Source organism: Chiroxiphia lanceolata, chromosome 2, assembly GCF_009829145.1.
Source record: "Chiroxiphia lanceolata isolate bChiLan1 chromosome 2, bChiLan1.pri, whole genome shotgun sequence".
NCBI classification, from domain to species: Eukaryota; Metazoa; Chordata; class Aves; order Passeriformes; family Pipridae; genus Chiroxiphia; species Chiroxiphia lanceolata.
The window spans coordinates 40,784,644-40,810,729 of record NC_045638.1 but is presented as its reverse complement, the minus strand read 5'-3'; the positions used below and the strand labels follow the sequence as shown (position 1 = coordinate 40,810,729).

Genomic DNA, 26,086 nt, shown 5'->3' with positions numbered 1-26,086 from the left:
GGTATTCCAGTGATTTATCCAGCCAATTTGCTGCCCAATAGACAAGTTCCTCACATACACTCTCTTATTCCTCCAAATCACTTTTCGTTCCAAGAACTTGCTTACCTAATGTAAAATACCACATAATGAAAAGTGAATGATAGTAAGAGAACAGATGGCATATGAGAATTTCCTCTGAACTTTAATGAAAAAAAGTATGACTACCCAGCCTCCCTGTAGGAACAAGCTAAAGTCTGAGTAGTTTGGTTTAATGGTTCTTCTTTGCTCCAAGTCCTACTTAAAAGCTGCACCAAGATTACTAAACCTACCAGCTGTAATTACAGTCACCAAAGTTGCCTCTGTTTGCCGTTCTAGGGAAAGACTTGTCACTTGAACTACAGCAACTGGGAGGAGGAGGAAAGGAAGGAATATCATATTGCTATAGGTTTGCATGTCCTGTATATGTGAAATGGAAGGATTTGACATTATTATTAAAACATCTCTTTACTAAAGCATCTCTTAAAAATTAATTAAAAAATGAGAAGGATGGATAACTGGAGGGGGTTTGATGCTTTGTCTTGTGAGTTGGTTGGGTTTTGGGTTGGATTTTTAAGGCAGTAGCTCATCTGAAAATATGGACCCGCTTCAGCAGAATGACAAGGATCATTAAAAGCCAGTATTTCTTGCTCTCATCTGTATTTCTACAAGATATTCCAGCACTACCCTCCCACACTTGGTAGCCTGCCCTGCAGCTGTATTAAAGGGTAACATTTCGCAAGTCAGTGGAGGATTCAATGTTGCAGCTATACATATATTCATACTGCCAAGTTTCATAAGTGACCAACAGATACACGCTTGCCCTGGAAGAATATTTTCACAAGTTCAAGAGAAAGGCTGATAGCAGATGGAATGCAGATGCAATTCAACTGGCAATGCCCTGTCATCCACACTACGCTCAGATGAAACAGAAAAAGTCACACAAACTCAGTCAGGAAGACTCATTCCTCCTATGGCAAACACTGCAAATGTGTAATTTGCAGTCCCACCAATAACGAGAACATCCTCAGTCAGAAACAGGGATGAAAAAAGGAAAAACATAAGACACAGATATGAGTGTGCTACATATTATGCAACTTTTCATGTTGTAAACATTAGAGCTACAATACTCCCATTTTACTGACTTTCTTTTCATAAGTAGGTTGCATTGATTAAAAAAGGTAACACCAATGTACAGGTTTGTATTACCACTCAAGAAGCAGGAATAAAAAAACTGATCTCCTTTTTTTTAATAGCAGCATAAAGTTAAAGGATTCTCCCAGTGAGTGCTTCTATTGGGTCTACAGTGCTTCTGTACAATGCATTTTTAAAAGCTCTTTATCTCATGGAAAAAACATGGCTAAAGTTGTTAACATCGACAAGGCACATCTCATTATTATTTCTCAACTAGACAGATATCTGACAGATAAGAGACGGTACCTTAATTTGGACATTCTTACAAATGTGACAAATACAAATTAAAATGAGTTTAAAATCACAGCAGAGTTAAATGAAATACAGATTAACTTAAGTCTTGTCCATGTCACACATTTGCATAGTGTTATCTATGAAGTATCAACTTGAGGTGCAGTTGCTTGATTCAACGGTGACCAATTCATTTCACACCATCTTAGTATATACCTATTTGTTTTCAGGGAAAACCGGACTTCCTTATAGTCCCAGAGGAAAAAACAAACAAACAAACACAAAACAAACAAACCCCCCACAAACCACACAGTAGAATTTGGTCAGTATAGGAGACTTTAAAACTGCTTTTCTGATTTAACTATGGTTCTTACATATCTCCTTATAGAGAGGACATACACAAGCAGACTTTCTGTGAGCCAGAAAGATGGCTTTTTTATTTAACTGGACAGGACCTTACAACTATCAGAAACTAACTCGACAGAACAGACACCAAACCAAAGAAAAAGTGAACTAAATCTCCAAGTCTCAAGTTTTCTCAAATGAGAGCAGTTCTGTGCCAAGCAAGCCTGAGGGAGGAGTCTTCTCACAGTGTAGCATAAATTTTACATGACTTTTTCCAGGAGCAGTATGCTCCTAGAGAAGATTGTTAATTCAGTTTTATCCTCAGGCTGAAATACAAGTGCATCTTTGTTTATCTCTAAACAGAAATACAAAACTGTCTTGGACTTCACACTGTAGAGTTTTAAGAATCAAGAACATTGCAAGGGTTAGCAGTTGGCTCCCAGCTTTGGGTCTTCAGCACAAAACAGACATGGACCTGTAGGAATGGGTCCAGAGGAGGGTTACAAAGGGATCAGAGGGCTGGAGCACCTCTCCTATGAAGACAGGCTGAGAGAGTTGGGGTTGTTCAGCTGGAGAAGAGAAGGCTATGGAGAGACCTTATAGCAATCTTCCAGTTCCTAAAGGGGGCCTACAGGAGAGCTGGAAAGGGACTTTTTACAAGGGTATGTAGTGACAGGACAAGGAAGAATGTGTTTTAAACTGAAGGAGGGTAGGTTTAGATGAGATATAAGGAAAAAATTCTTTAGTCAAGAGGGTAGTGAGGCACTGGAACAAGCTGCCCAGAGAGACAGATTGTGGATGCTCCATCACTGAAAGTGTTCAAGACCAGGCTGGCTGGGGCTTTAAGCAACCCGGTCTAGTGGAAGGCTCCCTGCCCGGGGCCAGCAGGGTTGGAATCTGATGATCTTTAAGGTCTCTTCCAACCCAAACCATTACATGATTCTACAATTTACTTCAATTGCATTTCGTTTCATGACAGAATAGGATACTTGCATCTACAAATGACTCAAATGAGCAATTCAGGCTGTTCTAAATGGACGTATTAATCGGGAAAGAGGAGCAGAAAAGTCAACTCCTTTCTGTGTGCTCATTAAGTCTAGCCTTAAAATCCCCACCCATGCAGCTTCTCCACCACAGGTGTCATCTTTCCAACCCCCAAGACTGTATAAAGCTTTACAGAGTTTTTGGGAGTTTTTGCAGGGTTGGGGTTTTGGGGTTTGTTTTGGTAGGTTTTCTTTGGTTGATGGAATTGTGCTGTTCTTGAAGGTTTTTTTAACTCCAGACATTTTGGTTGCTTTCAACACAAGATATTCTGCTCCCCAAGATTCCGTGCTGCTACACGGAAAGGGAGCATGTTTTCTACCTGGATGTAACCTAATGCCATACTTTTGGGTTGGATATCTTTCTGTGGCAGTCCAACTTATATTGTCATGGATGAACAATAGTTTAGGCATGTAGGCTTGACCAGCTATCCTCAAAATTTTATCCTCAGTCTTAAAGACCTTTTTCCTGAAGATACAATGCTTAATCTTATCTTCTGCATGCCAGTACACTGAGTGCCTGTCAACTTCTGCCTGATTGTTCTCTCATGCATCTTTCAAAGCAGCGTATTTGTAGGAACTATGCATTTGGTGAATATGTGTGGCAATTTCTCTTGCTGAGAGGGCAGAGCATTCTTCCCAAAGGAATCTGATGAAAGGTCAAAAAAAGAAGTCTACATAAACCATCAAGAGATTTAGCCAAAACTACAAGTCAGCACATCAGACACCAGGTTTTTATTCAGCCAGAGCAGTAAGATGAAAGGAGATAAGAGAAGTGCTCTAATTCAAGCGATCCATGGAAAAAACCCATGCTAGTTAGATGCTGTACTCACACATAACTGTTTCTTCCTTATTAAGGGCCTAATGTGGTCTAATGCTCCAGTTGCTGCTGAATGAAAGCCACTTGTAATGCAGTTAAAAGTTGAAGCAAGTTATGAGAGTGAAATAACAGACCAAGCCATCAAATTGTCTGCACACCATTACAGAATTGCTGCATGAGCTGTTTAAGCATATAAAGATAAAACAACTTCCAGTTACTCAGCAGAATTACTTTCTTAGATCTCCCTTTTATATTTCTGCTTTATTTTTACGAGACTTTTCCACTGCATTTAAACATGTTGATTTATTTGCAAATTCAGACAGCAAGAACAAACCTTAATATAAGGCTCTTAGCAAATCAAAGTTTTAAGGTTTATTTTAAACACATCACATGTTAAATCGAGTCTTTTTTGAAAAATATCCATATATCATTTAATATTCAAAATTTGAAATCAAAATATTTGCAACATGAATGTATTCTGTGGAGTTATTTCCAGAATGACATAGCTCACTGCTGTCATTAGTCAATCTTCCCACATGCCCAGACTTTGGTGTATCTTCAAGATGTCGCAGTTTATTAATAAACCAAATGACTCATGAGCAGCATAGGAAAAGCAGTCACAGAAGAGCTCAGTAACACCTAATGATGACGATGCTGTCAAGTCAACAGGTGATACGAACTAAGAAACTGCAGTTCCTAAAAGATAAGGTTAGCGGTCCTGTTTCCAGCAAATACCTATATCTCTTATTAAAAGCTGGATACACACTGTTTCAAAATGCCCTGCATTTCTCTCAGAAATTGTGTAAGCACAATTTAAGTAACAGATATTTTCCACATCAGACTTATTAAATTAAAGGACTACTTAAAAATATTAGACTCCATCTTGCACATGCTACAGCTACCATACTACCTTAAGTAGGTTTAGCAAATTACAAGGTTCTAAAGTTTAATAAGAGAACTGGCAGCATTGAATAGGCAATTAGAAGCAAACTGAGTGGAAAACATTTCAAGCATGGAAAAAAACAAGTTTGCTTTGTGCAATTTTCAGACAAATATAAAAAAAAAAAAAAACGTCCTTCAGCACACTTTGTCTCACTTTAGAATTTTCTAGTTCTTCCATCTGTGCTCCCAGCACACTCATCTAGCTTCTTCCTTTACTGAATACTTCAAGGGGTTTGTTAGCAAACCTCAAACTTTTCAAATGTTGCTAGTTTTATTGCCACCACATCATTCTCCCTTGCCCATTTTCCATCTTTGTCTACCACCCAAAACAGCTGTTTATGCTCTAACTCACACATTACCATTTTACTCGAAGATGGTCATTGGTCATACAATGATTACCAAAAAAAAAAAAAAAAAACCCTAACTCTAAGATATTGCAAAACAGCAGATATAACATGTAATATGCTGAAAATGGATTAAAAAAGATAGAGAAATTAAAACAAGCTACGCAATGTAGATAAGCACACAAGCTACTATTCTGAAACTGTATTCTTCAACTTACTACAAAATTAGGCAAATTAAAATGTTTTCTCAACATTTGCCAAAAATTAATACGCCCAAGTTGGACATTTGGAAAAATACATTTTCATTAATTTTGATGCAACTTTTAATAGCTTCTCAAACTAAATCTATAATCTTCTATTAAAATAACAATGATCTTTATCCACGTGGACCTAAAGACCCTAAGAGATCCTGTGTTTTAGCAATATAAAGTGACAGGTTAGAAACATTCCTAAAGCTAAAATACAGCATTTTCATTGCAAGTTTGAATGACATGGGATGGACAGAAACAAACTGTATTTCTGAGAAGACATTCTCGCACAGGTTTTACTGTATCTTTCCTTCAAGCAATCAAAAGAGCAGGTCTGCTTAAGATAGAACTGTAATTAGATTTAACTAGACTTAAGATATAGCCTCCCGACCTCTGGGTTACAGGGTAAATAAGAAAACTGTACACTAAATCTACTGCTTCTGCCTCCTTATTTCTTCTCAGAACTGATGATTTTTTCCTTCAAGGGGAACTTCCTGTTCACAGTTTTTCAACACTGATTTTGCAAGAGAATCCATGTGTTGTTAAAGTAAAGGACTCCCAGTAATTCACTGTTGTTTTGACAACAGCTTTATATCAGAAGGTACTTGATCCAAAGTGGTTAAATAGGCCAGAGAGCAAGGCCAGGAAATTGCAGCTCAGATATGTGTTTAAGCACAAACAAAGAGGTGAAGCCATACACCCACACTTGCATCTGTTGCAACACACACCGAAATAAAAGACAGCACAGCACAGTCAAGTGACAGTGCTGCTCTCTTTTGGTCTTGTCCATACAGCTTCTCTTCAGAGGAGAGGATTCTTGTAGCCTTCACCTCCCTGCACAGCTTCTCAGTGAGGAGAAACTTAATTAATCCTCCTGAAAGCCACCCCTTCAGAAGGGAAGGAGCTGGACAAATTAGCTTTTATAGCAAAGAGTACAGAAATTATGCAATTTGAGATTGAAGTCTTATATACTTAGATGAGTTTCATAAAATCACTTGTCACTGTTGCCAGGACTGCAGTATTGCTCCCCCTCTTCCCATTCTTCAGAGAATCTCACTTTACACTCAGGGTAAGTCAAGTAGCAACTGCTCCCCAGCCTCAGACAACATCTAAGAAAGTGATAGCCAGTGTCAGCTCTGATTGTCAAGAGTGTGACCTGTTAACAAAGTCCTGGTTTTTCTTGTAAAATTTTGACTTTTGTTCTTAAGGACTACACTGTTCCAGTAAAATGAACAGGAAATCATTCTGACTCCTCTATTCTGCACAGTCTTCCATACTGAACTTCAAGTACTCATGCCAGGAAGAAACTTAACTTGATCCACTACTTCCAGTTAAACCAAGCTGACAAAGCCATACAGGTAAATTTAAAAAATAGTATCATTATTTAAAAGCATCTAGACATTTTGGAGTTGAAAAAAAACCCCTAAGTGACAGATGTGGAACTTCAGTTGTAAATGGCAGACTAAGCATTATTTTGTACTTAATCTTGGCAATTTGCACCAATTCTGCAGGGATAAATTTAAAAAAAAATATTGCTGGAACAGTACCATGTGAAATCAAGAACAATACAAAAAAAAACAATACAAAAAAAGTTCACTGCAACCTCCAAGCCAGAATAATTCATATTACATTAAAAACCACCAAACTATCTCTTCATTCACTCATCTAACTATATGTAGAATTCAAGGCTACTAAAGGTATAAGGTCTTAAATTCAATGGATTACAAAAGTTATTTAAAGTATTCATTACCCAGAATAACAGTTTTCTAACAATCATCCGTATGAGACTAACTTAAAAATGGCTAACAGTATAAAAGGGCTTCTAAATACTCAGAGGAAGCCATTTTATTTTAATATTCAACCACATTAAGCAAATACAATATTACCATGAAGAGTAATATACATACTCTAAATTATTTTAAGCATTTGAAGACAATTCAGATTATTCTTTCCTGGAAGCCTGTGTGTGTATCCATGTATATAAATATACATACATGTGTGTGTGCATGTATCTACACACAAACACCCATATAGATAGATACATACATCCAACCACATACCTTTTTTTACTTATATTTCAGTTCACCAAGAAAAGGACCTAAACAGCATAAAGGCAACAAAGCTTTGTGAAATTTCTAAAGACTTTCCATAGCTGCAATTACACAGCATGGGTATGCTGGCAAGATAGTACAAGCTTGTCAAAATCTGTCCAGCAATTTTAGTGTACACACCCCTCTTATCCCAACTACCTAGACAGTGACCAAGCACAAGTAAACTCAAATTATTTAAAATAAATATTTAAATCCCTAACTAGCCCAATTGTGAGGCAAGCAGTGCACATTAGCTGTTGCAATTCACCCCCTCAAGCCTAATTTAATACCCTGACGACAAAAGTGTTATTAACCTGGGGGGTACAAAGACGACAGTCTCACTTTAAAGCCTGTTTTCTTTGCATCAGGCAACACCTAAAAAGCCCTTGAGAGCAAAGCAGGTTCAGAAAACCGTTATTGCTCCCTTTAACCAATTTTTTTCTTCTAGAATGCTCCTGTATCCCCTTCAGTAAGTTAAGCAGATATAGAAGAGTTAAACAGTTTCAGAGAAAAAAAATATACTCAAATCCATACGAAAAAATAAACCTTAAATCCTGGGTTACTGTTTCAACAATGCCTTCCTTAGTTTTTTCAAAACAACATAATTATCAGTTGTTCTTCAGTCAAAATGCCAAATACATTCCAAGGGTATGTTTAGAAAGATCTAACAGCAGACAATCTTCTATAACAATTACAGAGTGGAAATTCTTCAGAACTATCAATACAGTTCTAAATGATATAATGAATATGAATCCTAAGCTTTGACATTACAGCTACATGCATATATATAACATGCCACATACATGCACTAATACCCTACAATATCAGGACAAGATACATCCATGTCTGTGCATAGCAGATGTTAAATAAACATGCTATCCTGTTTTTTGTTTAGCTTTCAATCAGCAGACAAAATTATGAAACGAGTTTGTATTTACCAGGGATGAGTGAATCAGTATTCCTGAATCTTCATCTGGCAAGCTGAATGCTGTGTATTCAAGGGCATTGTTTTCCCCTTGCTGTTTGCAAATATAACCACAGTTTCTCTCAAAAACTGTACGAATGCCTTTAACAAACCACACTTGTAGTGCAACCCATTCCAAAGCTGTTGAATTTTGCATTTCTAGCAGCCCTGATTACATTTGCAGAATGTCTTCTTCCTTTGCTCGACTCGAGTAATTTTCCTGTGCTTTGCAGAAATATTTCTTTGTACAATCCTCATCATGTCCGACATTTAGTATGTTCCTTGACTAGAAACCATCAGCTAGTGAAATGTAATCCTATTTGCTTAAGCCCAATACTGCCAAAAATCCAGCCGCAGAAGACAAAAATCAGAGGGCTGATGAAAAGCAAAGGATACCTCAGCTGTAGAAGACAGGAGGTTTTCAAGCATGTGCTGTACTCCACCACAGAGGTGAAAAGATATTCCAAAGGGTCACACAAAGAGCTTCTATACTCAGAGATCCTTAAAACATAATCAAAGATGAAAGGAAACTGCAAAGATACTGCTGCAGTTTCTGCTGCCAGCCACAAAGAATCCTCATCTGCTGCAAGAAAGCAGTCTCCCAGAATGCTTAGCACAGATTTCGTACTGGCAAACACTTCTTTACTTGACCTATATGTGCTTTTTCATGTTTGAAACAGAAAGCTTCAAAATAAAAAACTCAAAATATGAAGGGGAAATTCTTAAATCATTGCTGCTATGGAAAGAAAACAGCACATTATGTACACTTACTTCAATCAAATCTATATGTCAGAGCATGCTATTATCCATTTAGGCAAACCACAAGGGAGCTGAAGGCTGTCTTTACTTTTTCCTTTCTTCCGTGCATACAAAGTGATCAGTTGATTCCCACCTGCCAGAAACCAACTTTATTACTCCTTGATTGCATATAATCAATAAAAAAACAGAAAAAAAGAACACAGTTGACTATCTAATTCAGACCAACATCCACCTCTGAAACAAAAATATAGAATGAAATTTAAAATACATACATTTCTTGATTTTATAGTGACTCCCATACAGGACTCTACTCCACATACTGCACTTGTACAAGTACGTAAATATTTTTAACTGACACAGAGAAGAAATGTTAAATTTTTTTAACTATTTTTAAAGGCAAGGAATTTGCAAAAAATAACTGTCCCAATCCACACCATAATGGTACCAATTACCACATCAGAGATTGCTGGTGAGTTTTATATTTCTGCTCAACTGAAAGCACTGAGATGTATTTGCTTATTTACCTACTAAATTGTAAAACTGGATGAAAGAGCAATCTTACAAACTCAGAATTATTTCAATGGGGTTAAAAGAAGGTACATTAAAAACACTTAAGTGAAGCACTGAGGGAGGGAATAAACAGATTCACAGTGTCAGCTACAGATTTGCCCCAGTGTAAATTAACTTATCTCAAGGAAATATTTGCATGCTACAATGATATATTCAGAATAAATATTTCAGACTTACTAGCATTTTTCCCTAACTTCTGCCTAGTTAATACATCTCAATATGCTTCTCATATAATCAATGCGTCCACATGTTATTTAAAAAAAAAAAAAGCCAAACCAACAACATTTGACAGTTATTCAAGTAGTTCTTGTCAGTCTCATATTCACAAAGGCAGAAGTTAGACCACTTCTCATATTGTAAGAAATTCCAAATATTTTAAGGCAAATCTGTTAATAATGAACAGATTTTTGAGAAGGGAGAACAAAGAAAGTCATGGTGAAGAATTTGGCCCAAATTCTACTATGAAGGACAGAGATACTTCATACCTCACCATGAACCCTTGCACAGCAATGTCTCTGTACCTTCTTCTGTCTCTCCACCTATCCCACTCTCTTTGAAAACAAGAAGTAGGTCAGTGAGGGAAATGCTCTGCTCCATTCACTAAAGTTGGATAAAGATATCCTTGCAAACATGTGAGGGAAAACAGTCATGGGAATTACCACGGAAGGCATTCCCCAAAAATATATTCAAGTTAACTGTTTCTAGTGCAGAAGTCCACTTCATTCCCATCTGAAACATAGGATTATAGAGATCTGACAAAGTTCAGCTTACAAACATGATATCAAAAGTTAAAAGATCATTAAAAGGAAGCACTATTTAGAGAGTTTTCCATTCAATTTCAAAGACTTCATAATAGTAGATGTTTCTAGCAAAATAAGAAAGTAACTTATGCCTTAAGAGAATATGTGAAAAATAGGTCAGGTAACAAATTATGCACGAAACAGTTCTTCCAAATGTCTCGAAAATTACTTCACTTGTAAAGTACTAGGTAGGTTGAGGGGAAACAGGAAGACAAAAAGATTTAATTTGGAAAGACAAACATGTGAAAGAATAATAGACTAAATCAGACTGGAAGTTACCCTGGGAGGTGTTCTAGTTGAAAACCAGTTAAGAGAAAATTTAATTCCAACTATATCTTGAATAAATCCAGCATCATGTTTTTACAGCATTTTAGAAAATGCCACTGAAACGGACTTGGACCAACACAACGGTAACAACAATGACATAAAAAGCAGTCCAAATAGAGCTTGAAAGGGAAATAATTATGGGGAAATGAGGGGTGGGAAGAAACCACAAGGAGAAGGAGAAATTTCAATAGTATGCAATGTAAAGAAGTCTGCCAACAAGCAGACTTTTTATTAAGACATTAATTTGGTGCAAAGTGGGAGTTGCCAGCTTCATTAAGGAGATTCCTGGAATCGTAGTGAGCAATGACACTGCACAAGCACTGACCGTCCAGGCAGAAATGTGACACAATGCAATATTATCCATTTCAGTATCATATCTCAAAGTGAAATGGTGTCGTGGTTTAGGAATGGTATTCCCCAATTTAGTGTTCCCACTGAAACACTCCAAACCACGTGCTGTTAACGCACTCCCCCCTCTCTCCCCTGCGGTGGGATGGAGGGGAGAATTGGAGGCACCAAAGGTAAAGATCACGAGTTAAGATAATAACAATTTACTGGAAACAGCAATAAGGTAAGAAAACAAACAGTAACAGCAGAGATACAAACAGAGGGTACAAGGAGGCAAACAATTCACATCATGCTCACCATGCAGAGTCCAGTAATACATGAACCGTTGCCATGCTAAACCGAACACAAGACCCCTTCCCCCATATGACCTGAGGTGGTATAGAATAAATTCTGGGTTCTAGTCATGACCCCTCCTGGCTATCGCAAAAATTTAACTCTGCCCTGGCTGGAACCAGGACATACAGGAGGCTGGAAAAATTCTTACAAAGGTATGACAGTACTTTACCAACTGAAGAGAGCTAAAAGACAGCCCAAGGTAGGTAAAAGTCTTAATCCAATAGTAAAAAAAAAAAAAACAAAACAGAACAAATCAACATATGAACAAGCCCAGATTGTACATATGAGCAGTGAGGTAGCTATTGCAAACTGCCTTTGGTTGAGCCTGGGTTATGAAAAGGTCTTTTTCCATAAGGCAAAGTGGAGGGGAGGAAAGTAGGAGACAACGTTAATGCCTGTCTTCTCTTAGTTTATGAAAAAGGGCCTGGACCAGAAGGCACGTGGACTTAGAAAGAGCTATTTGAGTTAGGGATGTAATATTTGCAATATATACTAAGCCAATCAGCCCGTTTATGGGCAGCAACAAGCTCCTCCTTGCTATATACTATATATCTCTAATCTCTACTGACTGCACTATGAGATTCCCAAAGATAAAAAATTAATTAGTTGTGTTAGTCCCAAGTTGTTCAAAATCATATATTTTTGGGACATGCTCTTTTGGACAAGTAATTAAGAAGAAGCTCGAGTTCCCTTCAAAAAAACCACAATTGCTTTAAGGGTCTAACCACTCCTCTGATTACAGTAGATGACTAATAATCACTTTGCACTTGGGAACTGAAGGATTTCAAATCAACATGTCAAGCAACCCTTTGACAACCAAACGAATTCCAAGAAGCATAATCACAGAGGTACAAAGCAAATGTGTGATAGCAATCAGACAGTTCAAAACAATGTTTACAAGTTTCCATTTGACACCATTTAACATTTATGAAGGTTAGGGAATCGACCTGGGTTGAGTTAAAATCTTCAGCTCATCCTATAGAACTCTCACTGTCAAAATGAGAACTTAGAGGCACCTAGACAAAAACTAAAATTTGAGAGAATAGAGATCAAATTTGAGAGACCTTCTAACTGAACGCGTTACTACAAGACAACATGGACATTCTGTTTTCGGAAAAGCCACCGCTAAAGGAAAACACTTCATTAAGATAAAGGCCCATATCTGCAAGAGAACATACTTCAGGCAGGATTCAAGCCCCTAGGTCCTACCATAAGAGCCATAAAAATATCCTTAGTCTCTTGAAACGTTAGAAGTAGGTACTTACATTTTTACCTACAAAGTTCTCGATGACATTTAAAATGCCCAAACTGATGTCATCTTGACAGGAGTGAACATCTGGTTCCTCCAGAGATCTTAACACATCCTGACTAAATTCAGTTTTTCACAAAACATGATGAATATTTGTCAGTGGAGCACTACCTTCCATCTGGCAGCTCAGAACAGTAGAGATGTGGGCCTAAAGCCTCCTCAGTCCAAAGATGAAAACCAATACCACTCTTTGGAGTATTTCCATTTTGTGGATATTAAAACCAGATTGTCACAGTCTCTGAGCAAGCTGCTCTAACCAGATCTGTTTTGAGCAGGGGATTGCACATGGTGACTTCCAGAGATTTGCCTTTCAGCCTGTACATTTCCATGAATCTGTGGCAGTACACTGGGTAATCACACACTAACCACTGAGACAGAGAAAGAGAAAAGTTCCAAGAGAACTCCATCCTTCAAAAGAAAGCCAGTTTGATTACTCCAGGAGGTAGTCCTGAGAACAGTATGGTTAAATTTCCACGTAATTTTGACTGACGATCTGTACACTTAGCAAGGCCCTAAGAAGAGATTTGCATCCAACAGAAACAAAAAACTACTGTGACATTAGAAATACTGAGTATACCACCAGGCTTAAGACCAGCGGCAGTATATCATTCATATAAGTTACCTCTAATGACAAGGATCATACTGAAAGTAAAAAATAATGCTTATGAAAATTAGAGCAAGGTGTAGTTCCGTCCTATCTAGACAAGTAAGCTGTAGAAGCTGGCTAATACCACAAGTTTCTTTTAATTGACAAACAAGGGATTGTTTGTGTCTATTATGCTTTCTGTACATTTAGAGAGGTGAGGAGGAGGCATAAATGATGCAACCTAAAACATTCTATTTGCTTATGGAGAGCACACAAATTTAAAACCCTGCAAGTTGCAAAATGCTAAATATCTTAGCTAATAGTTTTAGCTCACATAGTTGAGAGCTGCAGAAAGGTCAGTCTTCTCACAAGTCCATTCCTACATGACTAACAACACTTTCATCCACAGATGAGCACTGGGATCTGTCAGTAAAGCATGCATCTAAGTTCAAACTTAAGTATACCTTGAGGATAGGCATACCAAGAAGAACCCAAAGAACTTGAGGAATTTGTCCAAATCAATCTAAACTGAACAAATGAACGTTTATTGCTATGACACAAAACACCTACTCCTTTTAACTGTTTTACACTGCAACTATAACGTAGGATTTCTGATATTCAAATATGCTCACTGAACTCCATCTAGTGGTCACATAACTTTCAGCTTTCTGAAGTTGAAGTGATAAGATAACCACAACACAGAATTATTATTATTATTATTATTATTAATATTAGAGAGCTACCAAAAATGTCACTAATTATAGGATATTATTTTCAGGAACACTGGTGAAACCACGATAGAATAAATAATGGTCGACAACAGAGTAGATTAGGAAAAAAAAAAGTTAAAATCCAGTTTTAGAGCAAGTTTACTGTGTTCAGATAAGAGCAGCAGAAACTTCAGGGCTCAGACATCCTTTTATACTCTTAATTCCTCAAGGACGTTATTCAGACTCAGGTTGTTCTCCTTCCCTTTGTTCCAACCTCAGTGAGGAACAAGTTCCAATTTCCCCTCCAGCAGACCATTTGCTGCCCAAATACAATGCTGCAAGTATTGTCCCTTGAACCTTACCAGTAAGACTGTATACAGGCTTATTTGGGACTTTTTTTCCTATTAGAAGCCTCATATTTCATGTGAGGAAAAACTTACTTGATCATGTTATATGCCCTGTCTGGGAAGAAATTAATATACATCATTATTGAGCCACATACAATGACAGGGAAATAATTCTGAGGTGATACCAAACCTGGCAAGCAAAAATCCCAAGACAATTTCTGAAGGAAACTAGAATAGCATCCTTCAAATAATTATGATGTGTGTCATCTATTCATTAACCTGAATGCTCTTTTTAAACTCACTGACGTTTGAGGTCCAACACAGATTTAAAATCCCTCTTGGACTAGCAAACAGTAAGATTATAGCCTCCTTGAACATTCCTTAAAGACAAACATACTGCTATGATTTTCAGGTAAACCACCTACTAAATCAGACAACATGACATTGCACAAGTATTGCAGTCTTCCATCATACCCATATCACCATTGGCAAATCAGAGCTCAAATCAGTCCAGCAGTTTAATTACCTAGGTAGCCTCATCTCTTTGGATGGTAAGATTGACAGGGAGATAGACAACAGCTTAGCAAAGGCACATAGTGCTTTTGGAAAACTGCATAAAAGAGTCTGGCGAAATAAACACCTGAAGAAAAGTACAAAGATCAGTGTTTACAGAGCCATTGTGCTGTCTACTCTTTTATGGATCCGAATCATGGGTCATCTACCGCCACCATCTGTAACTCTTAGAACACTTCCATCAACACTGTCTCCGTACAATCCTAAACATCCACTGGTCAGATTATGTGACTAATACGTCTGTTCTAGAACAGGCAGCACTTACGAGTATTGAGGCCATGTTACTGAGAACGCAGTTGCGATGGGCAGGACACTTCTCAAGGATGAAGGACCACCACCTCCCTAAGATCATGCTTTATGGTGAACTTGCCACTGGCTGCCACAAGAGAGGAGCCCCAAAGAGAAGATACAAGGACTCCCTGAAACAACATCTCAGCCTTGGCCATATTGATCTTCATCACTGGTCTACTCTGGCCTCAAATCGGGAGGCCTGGAGACACACCATCTAACGCTGCTGCTTCTTTTGAGAACGCACGCAGGATCACTCTCGAGGAGAAAAGACAATGCGGAAAGAATCGTGTCTTGCTGATACCACCTAAGGAGTCTCTCTGCTGTGCCTTTTGTAACCAGACTTGTCTATCTCACATTGGCCTCTTTAGCCACCAGCATGCTTGTAGCAAATGTGGGTAGAGCTCTTCCCAAATCTTCGTTTGCGAAGCCCAGCCATGAGTGCCAGTGCAGATGTGTGCAAATATGCCTGACAGAAAGACATCTGAAACAACGCTTGACAACATCACTGTAGTGGGGCAAATGAGGAATGGGCTAGATGAGGTGATTTTCAATCTTATTTTCACAAAGCTTCAGTTCTGTATTATTCTACTGCCTGACTTAGTGTCTTACCACCATGCCTACAAACAAGCCTAGAAAGGCATCAAGTGAAGTGCAAACAGATCCTTTGTCAGTATCAGCACCCTGGTGAAGAACAGTACTACTTCTGAAACCAAGGGATATAAACACCATTATGCAACATTAAAGAACAAAGAGCATGAAATAGCACTGGCAATGCGGGCAAACTGAAAAATGGATGACAACCTTTCAATCACCTTAAAACTAAAGCCTCTTTCCTGTATCCACCATGTTAGCCAGCATTTCCATTTGACTTTTGATTTCTTCACAAACCTGTTAAAATGAGACCAAGAGCTATGTTACTAGCCCTTGCCACTCTCGTGGAAAACACCCAGTTCTTTCTGTGGAGCTCCTGCTTTTTTTGTTCACGTATGTTTCAGTACTCCTTTCAGCCTATGAAGGGCAGCTGCGCCTCGGGTAACTAATAAGGTAGCAAGATCATATACCTTCATGTCAAAACACAAGCATCCAAAGGCAGTGGAGGCTTTGGATTTGCAAGCTGAAAGCAAATTTTATGTCTATAAACTCAGACACGTTAAATTCCAGGGTCCTGAAATCAACTACATTAAAACTTGTGTGTTATAACAAGTGAAACATATTGCATCCCTGCTCTGATGTAACCAGATCTTTAAATACCTTCTCTGCTTAAAATTATGCATTATCTATTCTGATTAAAATGTGTCACTCTTTGTTGGTGGAATAATTTTACAGCAGTAAAAATATAAGCCCCCGTCTTATCTCTGAATTTACCAAGTAACTCCTTCCCACCTACAGAGTACCTGGAAGTACCAAAAACAGTTTAGTATATGCCTCAAATTTCCAAAGCTAGATCACTATCTGTCAACATGCCATTTCTTTTTAAGTCAATAGCCACACCTGAGTATCAAAAAGCACCCAGAAGTACACAAAGCAGCAGTCAAGGATTATTTATTTACACTAATGGATCTATATTACAGGCTTCTCTGTACTCTAGCAGCCAGGATCAGTATTACTCCTTCTCAGGTTTGTTGTGACTAAATTGATACATTTACCTTTCTTTTTTTTATTTTATTTTGGGTGGTTTGAGCTTGTTTCTCTTGTTTTCTTTAGGTTTGGGGAAGAGCTGTGTTTTAAAGCACATGTAGGTACCTTAATTAATTTTATGTGAGGTCACTTCATATCCCATTGCATGAACAACTATGTTTCTCAGTAGAAGAAATTTCAAAAGGGACTACTTGATTTCAACTTGTAGGGACTGTAACACTGAAATTTTTTGGGAAAAATGAACAAACAAGTTTAGAAGAGTGAGATATCATTTTTAAAGGTGACCAGTTTTGTTGATTTGGTGTCCTACATTTCTTAATTTCTAGTATTCTTTCCTAGAATTGCTACTAGAAGAACTTTTCAAGAACAAATACAGTTAGGAGAACAAAAACAGTCTAAACCATGTTTCCTTCATTTGTTGAGAATTATAAAGTTGCCATTTCTTCCAGAACTATCAATATTGAGAATGTTGTATGCAACAAGGTCTACTTTGCATTTACCTTTCCACAGAAATCCTGTGAATCTGATTTTTCCAGCAACATTCAGCCTCAACTAAATTATTTCTTCCTCCTCACAGTCTCCAGACTGAAAAATGATCCAGAACTTTCATGTTCTTTTTTTGACACAGTTGCAGCAGTTAAATAACAAATTTCCTTCTAAAACTATCTGGCATCCTTTCTTTCAGCTAGTGAGCTGAAAAAAAAATAAAAATCTACCTGGTTCTCTAATAGGATTGGGCCTTTTTGTTCAGAGAGGGCCCCAACCCAAAACGTGGCCTGGACCCAGACGTTTAAAGCTAGAATTCCAGAAAAAGCCTCCATTAACACTGACATCAATAAGTACTCCAGTCTGAATCAGTCTGCTATCGGCGTGAGCCATGGATGTACTGAAGAGAGCACAGCAGTGGGCCACAAAGATGATGAAGGAACTGGAGCATCTCTCTCATGAGGAAAAACAGAGAGCTGGGAATGTTCAGTCTAGAGAAGGCTCAGGAGGATCCCATCAATCTGCATCAATACCTGAAGGGAGAGTGCAAAGAGGCCAGAGCCAGGCTCTGCTCAGTGGTGCCCAGTGACAGGATAAGAAGCAATGGGCACAAACTGAAACACAGGAGGTTCCCTCTGAACATCAGAAAACGCTTTTTTCACTGTGAGGATGACTGAGCACTGGCATAGGCTGCCCAGGGAGGTTGTGGAGTCTCTATCTTTGGAGATATTCAAAAGCTGCCTGGGCGCAGCCTTGGCAACTGGCTCTAGGTGACACTGCTTGAGGCAGAGGGTTTGACCAAACAACCTCCAGAGGTGTCTTCCAGTCTCAGCCAACCTGTCACTGTGTGAGAGAACCACAGCATTCCTTGGCATCACATCATTTGGAGAGGTCTTTCCGGCTGCGCTTTTTTTTTTATTATTATTCTGGATATTCACCACTGCCTTAAACAGAGCCCTACTCACATAATGGAAGGATGTTTCACCAGCCTGAGGTGCCAGATCCAGACTTTTCAACAAAGGCTTTTGATTTCTTCTTTCGTATTTTTCCCCTTACTTGAACTGTCAGGAATCTCTGGAGGCAGCAGGAGCCTGCAGAAGACAGTATCTGGATTCCCCATTCCTCCTCTCATATCTGATTTATTAAGCACAGATGAGGAGATGACAAACTGTTCTAACAGACATAGTAATCCATCTTTACGCTAACAAAGAATCCCATCCCACACACCTTGCAGTCAGATTAAGATTTTTTTATTTTCTTAATGTTTCTGCAGTAAAGCTGATACTTCTGTCAACCAGTCACAGTGAGAGTGCAAGCAGAAGACAACCCCAGCAACAGATTTCTCTGACCAAATGTTTGTGGTCCACAACAGTTTTCTTCATAAAACTCCCTCCAGAGCTCCTGCTCAGCTTGTTGAAGACCTTTAGACATCTAGCAAACTTTTTTCCACAGCAAAGTCCATTGTACCAATGAAATTTTGACCCTTGCTTAACACAAGACATCTAGTCTATAATGTTAAACAGGTTAACATGCCTGTTAATTTATTGGGGGTTTAATGCTAGAGGAAATGTCTATTTTGAGATAATATATGCTCATTTTCATTCTCACAAAAAGAACTTTGAAGATTCTTAAAGTAAAATAAAATTAAAAAATAAAATTCAATAGCTTCTTAGGATGTAGTACCTACCACTATCTCATAGATTATTAAATTTTAGACACTAGATACATCAGTACCTCTGGACTAAGACAGAATGTAAGCCTCCTTTCACAAAACTATGTAACTTCTAAATTAAGGTCTAAAATAAGTTACATGACCAGAATTATTGGAGTATCTTCTCATCTTTAGATAGAAATTATTTCAAAAAATACTTCAATGAGAAAAGTATTGTGTAATACATGGACTACTTGTGCAATTTTATGCCTTTTCTGCCTTGCATAATTAATGCTTTTATGGACACAGACAACCTAAGGGGGGGGAAGGGAAAACAAATTTGTCTTTACTTTGTCTTACAAATGAAGGAGTTTTGCCTTCAGTATCCAAATGAAATACTCGCAATCATTCAACCTCAAAATCAAAAAAAAACCACTAGCTAAGGAAAGAAATTTTACACACATTTTAATATATTATTTTTTTAAAATCACTGCATTAATAAGTTCTTTGACCACCATGCAAAAATAAAATTAGCAACTTTATCCAAAAGATCTTATTCGCTGACAATTTTTATTTCCCTTAGGAAAGGTAAGCAGTAGATACCATAAACTAAAATAACTTCTTCAGAGTTGAGTACTGAGATTTTTTCCCCAAGTAAAGTTCAACAGTTCAGGGTGAGCATTACCATTTGTATCATGTTCCAAGATTGAATGTGTTAGGACGATGTTCATTGCCAGCAACAATTTTTCCCCTAAAATCTTGAGTATCAGTTCTCATCTCCCTGCTTTCACTCATCCATTCATAACAATTCACTTCTCCCAGATTCCTTACATATACAATTTCACATTCCATTTACAAAAAGCTCAAGCTTCATCCATATTTCCAGCTTTTTTACAGCTCTAGAAGATTCCAGCCTTCCCTCCCCTTTACCATTACATTCGACTTTTGAATTCCTACTTTCCTAAAGGAAGTCGTCAACTATCCTCTCTACACACACACTACAACTGAAATCTGGCAGTTTATGAGGTTCCAAATACTCCGTTCATCATATACTGAAAAGCCACTTTGCAGAGGACAAAAGTCCTCTGTGCACAGGGCATATTAAACACTATATGAATCAGAAAGGAAAAAAACCAAATCAGAAAATAATACATAATTCTCCCAGTAACTGTGTTTTTGGAAACACACCATCTTAAAAATACTTGTAATAATACAGCACAGAGTGCACCTCATCATCTTTTTTTATGGAGTTGGAGGTTCAAGGAGCAGATACTAGGATTGGAAAGACAAGTTGACCTAGGTTTTTTTAAGAGAGAAAGAACATTAGGAGTTTGAGATCACAGAATCACGATTATGTTGAGTTGTACAGGATCCACAAGAATCATCGAGTCCAGCTCCTGGCCTCATTCTGCTCAGCACTCCTCATACGGCCTTCCCTCAAGGCCCTTGACCATCTTCATTGCCCCTCCTTTGGACGCTCTCTAAGAGCTTAATATCTTTTTTATATTTTGGTGACCAAACTGCACACAGTATTCAAGGTGAGGCTGCACCAGTGCAGAGCAGAGCAGGACAATCCCCTCCCTTGACTGTTGGCAATGCTTTGCCTGATGCCCCCCAGGACATGGTTGGCCCTTGTGGCTGCCAGGGCACTGCTGACTCATATTCACTTGCCATCCAGTCAGGACCTCAGGTTCATTCCCAAGGCACTGCTTTCTAGCACCCCATTCCCCTATGTATGAACACATAGGATTGCCCATCCCAGGTGCAGAATCCTGCACTTTTCCTTGTTGAACTTCATATGGTTGGTGATTGTCCATTCCCCTAATTTGCTGAGGTCTCTCTGCAGGGCAACCCTGCCTTCAAGGGAGTCAACAGCCCTCCCAGTTTTGTGTCATCTGCAAATTTGCTTAGTATCCCTTCCAGTCCTGCATCAAGTCATTTATGAAGATGTTGAAGAGCACAGGGCCCAAGAGGTAGCCCTATGGAACCCCACTAGTGACAGGTCTGCTGTTCCCCCATTCACTATTACCCTCTGTGCTCCACCTGTGAGCCAACTGCTCATCCACCACATGATGTGTTATCCAGCTGTGTGCTGGACATTTTGTCCAGAAGGATCCTGTGAGAGACCAGTATCGAAAAGCTTTACTGAAATACAAAAAGATACCTCAAGTGGTTCCCTTGATCAACTAGCTGGGGTTACCTTGGATAAGCAGGACTTCCCCTCTGAAGCTGTCCTGGCTGTGACCAATGACTGCCTTGTCTTACAGGTTTTTTCAATACTACGCAAATATCTTTTCCATAACTTTACCAGGCACTGAAGTGAGACTGACAGGCCTGTAGTTTCCAGGGGTTCCCCAACTCACTAGGAAATCCAAGCATTGTCTTTGAGATACACTGATTTCCCCCCTGTCTGAAACGCTGAATTTCTGCATTTCTGCCAAGAGTTTTAGAACCCAAGAGCTCTACCAGGTATCGAAACTTATAAAGCCCCACTGGTATCTTAAGATACCAGTTCTAGCCTTCAATTTATCAAATCTATTTTACACATCCAAATCAAAAAACGAAGAGCTGCACCAGAGCATTTGTGATAACTCTTATTTCATCCTGTTTTCCCATATCTCGAGTTTCTTCTAACAGAATGTTAATTTTGACATGTGGGAAACACTTCTGCTGCATTATTTGCATATTTAACAATTTTCAATTATCTGCATATTTAATAAGGGCATTTGATTGACAGCTAGGCAAAAGCAGATTAAATTTCATATGGCTAAACATTATCTTAATTGCCTATTATCCTTTAATATCCTTAACTTATACAGGGTAATTTTGTCACTGAGATAAATTATCATACATACCATTGAACAAGACCACCATACACCTCCTGAAGTCCCTACTGATCTGTAGCAACATGACTGGAGTAACTCTCATCACAACTTAAAAAGATCATTTCCAATTATACCATAATACTAAAGAGAATTGAAAACTGCTCTTGGTAAGATTGCTGGTTTAAGAGATAGACTTGTCATCCCCATAGTCTTCTCCCTCGATATAAATGTATTTGGGTGGCCAGAGGCATCAAATTAAGTCACGTGTCAAGTTTGAAGTCAAAACAACATCAACAATGCACAAGAGGATATTCAGCAAGGATGTCAAGCAGAAAACAGAAAAAACTGAACCAAATAATCAAGAAAATATTATGTGCCTCACACCCTAACGGAAAGCTGATTGTCAAATAAGTTTTCAGTTTAGCCAACTGAACTGTACTTGTCTGTTCAGCAGACAGAAAGACGTATGAGATGTCAAAGGCTGACAAAAAAGCTGGCTTCATTCTGTGATGAAAACTAGTTTGGCAAACCACAGCTGTTTCATGGGTTTTTTCTACACAGTCAAGTTATTTAGTGTGTCAGCTGACTGAAAGTCTTTAGTCCCAATGAAGAGTAATCTGCAAATTTAAGATATACCATGCTATCCTACTGACATGCTGTTTTCAGTCCTCTTTCATCAATAGCAACTTAAGAACATTTATAAAACAGAAAAAAACAAGCATATTTTAGTAATATGAGCTAATAAACCTCTTTAAAGATGGGAAAAAACTTTTTTTGCTTTCTAAGTCTAGCCATACATTGTTGGCTGTAAAAATGGATGTAACAGTAGCTGTAACAACAAGTTAGAGATCCACTCAAACCTCAGAGGGTATTCACAGTTCACTTTTATCTGCTACTGCAAGTAACGACGATGATTGCATCACTGCTCAGCACATTCTGCTGCAGAGATTTTCAGTCAGAAGTGATATTTGGTTGTACAGATCTGGACAGATCACCCATCATGAACTAGTAGTTTGAATTCTTTCCCACCTCCAGATTCTACACTGCAGCCTAGTTAATGGAAAACAGCTTCAGTAGTTTTTCAGTACTGGTAAACCTCAGCACTTCCCTCAGAGCAAGGTGATCACAGAAAGAGTACATTAGTTACCAATGCTGCACTATTCTCAAGCAAGACATTTGTGACAAGCCAGTTCAAAAAAAAATCCTAGGAGTATGCTCTATAGAAGAGCTTTGAGAGGCAGCTTTGGAAAGAAAGTGGGTCTTTACTTTAAAGTCACACATCTGAATAGAATACTCCACTATTATAATGCTGCTAAGACTCCTATTTTCACCAGGTCAGCCCGAGATTTTTCAGATAACAAAGCCCAGAAATTCCAACAGCTAAGAAACAGGTCAACCAGTCAAACTTACAGAAGCAAAGACTTTTTAAAAGACTTTTATAGCAAAGAACAATACTATCCCACCTAAACTCCTCCTTTAAAAAAGTACAATTTCATTCCAAATATCACAATGTTCAACAAAAGAGTTACGGTACATTAACAGGAGGAAGCAAATGTAGAATGTAAATGTAAACCTGCAAGTACTAGCCTTTTATTTAATTATTTAAGCAGTTTGTGTCAGGAACATTGAAGTTCAGTGATAAAATGAACAGTATTTATGATTGTAAGAGAGACATATCAGCAGGGTCAAAACATGTCTGAAACTGAAAGGTGAACTTCAGCACTAGACTGTACATGAGACAAATGGGGATTTTGCTTCATGCATCGAGCTAACAGAAAAGGATCACAAACCTGATATGAACGTTAAGTCACAATGAATGGTAAGTCACTAATTTTGCTTTATAAAATACTGATGAAGACCTTATCCAGAATAAGATTAAGCCAGTACACCACTTCATAACTTCACTTCTTTATTTGCCATAAAATTCTACAGAATACGCTGTTGTGGCATAAATACCTGGGATATCAGTGCCTATCACCCTATTATGTATTTGAATTAACTAAAGAATCATTTTCCAACTCATCCCCATGAACCAGTCATAAGTGAACTAAGGAAAAAGCTTCTCAAGGGTAGACAAGGGAATGGCAAGGTTACCAATTACTGCAAAAGAAACATTTGTGTCATGAAAATACCTATCTCTCTCATGATCCCTTAGTGCAAAAAAATACTTTAAAATATACATATACATATATTCTTCTTCCACTCTTACCAAGAAATACTTGATCCCTGGGGAATTGCTAATACATTCCAAATATTCATTACATGTGCATGTGCTAGTGCCTTGTGGAAAGCTGTCAGTATCCAGGCGGACCCCCAACTATGCATATTAGGTCCTTTATATAATTACATCACCCATATTTAAGTAAAGAGCAATTTAATTTTAAAGCCTTTGTTTATTAAAGAGAGGTATTCGTCTTGCAATCACAGCTACAGCATTTGTTACTCTCACAACACATAGCTATAACAAGACAGTGTCCCGAAGGGGTAGTTTAAAAAAGTTAGACAAGACCATATTAGCATTAGCAAGAGCAAAACCAATGACAGATCAGCTTCCAGGATCAGAACCCAGCACCAAACCAAGTTACTAACACAGGTTAAGTGCTTACTGAAGCATTCCCCTTGGAGATAACAAAACCACAAGAAAAAACAAATGCATACCATGAATGCATTAGAAGAGAAGCTCTGAACAGTCTTGCTGAGGCTGCTTAAGATGTCACCACCTGCATACAGACAGGCCAAAAAACATCTCTTTCTCTCTCTGTCCCAGATGCCTCAGTTCAGCATCTAACAGAATCACAGAACTGTTAAGTGCTGGAAGGGACCTCTGAAGATCATCCAGTCCAACCTCCCTGCCAAGGCAGGGTCACTTAAAACAGGTTACACAGCAATGCATCCAGGTGGGTTTGGAACGTTTCCAGAGAGGGAGAATCCACGACCACCTGGGCAGCCTGTTCCAGTGCTCTGCCACCCTCAATGAAAAGTAGTTCTTCCTCATCTTGAGGTGAACTTCTTCTGTTTTAGTTTATGCCATTGCTCCTCGTCCTGTTGCTGGCACCACTGAAAAGAATGTGGCACCATCCTCTTGACACCTGCCTTTGACATATTATATGCACTGATGAGATCCCTCTCAGTCTTCTTTTCCATGGACTAAACACCTTAACACAAATTACTTTTGGCAGTTCAAATTAGACGAACGCGCTGAATTGTGCACTGAAAAAGGCAACTACCATGAGCTAGCACGGTACAGACAGCAGGATAAACAACACACTAAAACATTCCTGCTACACTTGCCAGCATTCATCTTCCATTCTACACGACGCAACAAAAAAACCTGCGTATTAGTTGTAAAGACTACTTTCTCGTTGAAAGCAACGAGGATGAAAATCTCTTTTGCGCCGCTATTTCGGCACACACAAAGTGCTTCGGTCATGTCAGGCCCGGGCGCCAGCTGCGCCCGCTCGCTCCACAGTGAAGTTTGGCAGGGATGGGGCGGGAGCGCCCGGCCGTGCCCGCCGGCGCCGCATCCCACGGGCGGGCGCGCTCCCTCGGTGGCCGGGAGCGTGCCGCTCCGCCTGCGGCTGCTCCCGCATCTCGCCCCGCTGGGGCGGCCAAGGAGCCGCAAAGCCCGGGGGGGATCAAAGCCCGCACCGCCGCCGTGACATCCCGGGAGGGATCGAAGGGCCCGTCTCCCCCTCCGGGAACACCGCCGCAGCCCCAAGAGGCCCCGGCCGGAACCTCGCCCGGGCAGCCGCCGCACTCACCAGCAGGACGGAGCCACGCACCACCTCTGAGACGCTCTGCCGCAGCTCGGCCGCCGTGCCGGGCTTGCTCAGCGCCCGCGTGAACTTCCGAGTCTCCGGGGCCACGAGTGCCATGGCTGCTCCTGCCTCCGCGCCCGCCCGCCCGCCCGCTCCCTCCCTCCCTCGGCGCGGGGCCGCCCGCTGCCCTCCCGGCGCGGCCGCCGGAGGGACGGTCGGACGGACAGCCGGGGGCGGCCGTCGAGGGGCGGGCAGCGAGCGCAGCTCCGCCAGGAGCCGCAGGCAGCCCCTCCCTCCTTCCCTCCCTCCTTCCCTGCTTCCCTCCTGCCCTGATTGGCGCGGCCGCCAGCTGGGCGGGGGCGGGACCTCGCCGTGCCCACCTGTTCCCGCAGCGCCGCTCTGATTGGGCGCCCGGTTACCTGCCCGGCTGCGGCTCCGCGCCCTCATTGGCTTAGCGCGGACCCGGGACGGCGGCGAGGGGCGGGGCCGCCGGAGCCGGAAGTTCCCGCCCAATGCCGAGCGGCACCGCCCCCGCGGGG

At 39.7% G+C, this 26,086-nt stretch overlaps 1 protein-coding gene across 1 annotated transcript in view; it reads right to left on the bottom strand.

Moving 5' to 3' along the window:
- DOCK9 (dedicator of cytokinesis 9) overlaps window positions 1-25,723 on the bottom strand; it is a 111,615-nt gene extending 85,892 nt beyond the window's left edge. The window contains 1 exon segment of the mRNA XM_032679239.1: window positions 25,551-25,723. Coding sequence (XP_032535130.1) covers window positions 25,551-25,664 — 114 coding nt within the window. The 5' untranslated portion in view covers window positions 25,665-25,723.
- Window positions 25,724-26,086: the final 363 nt, after the last annotated feature.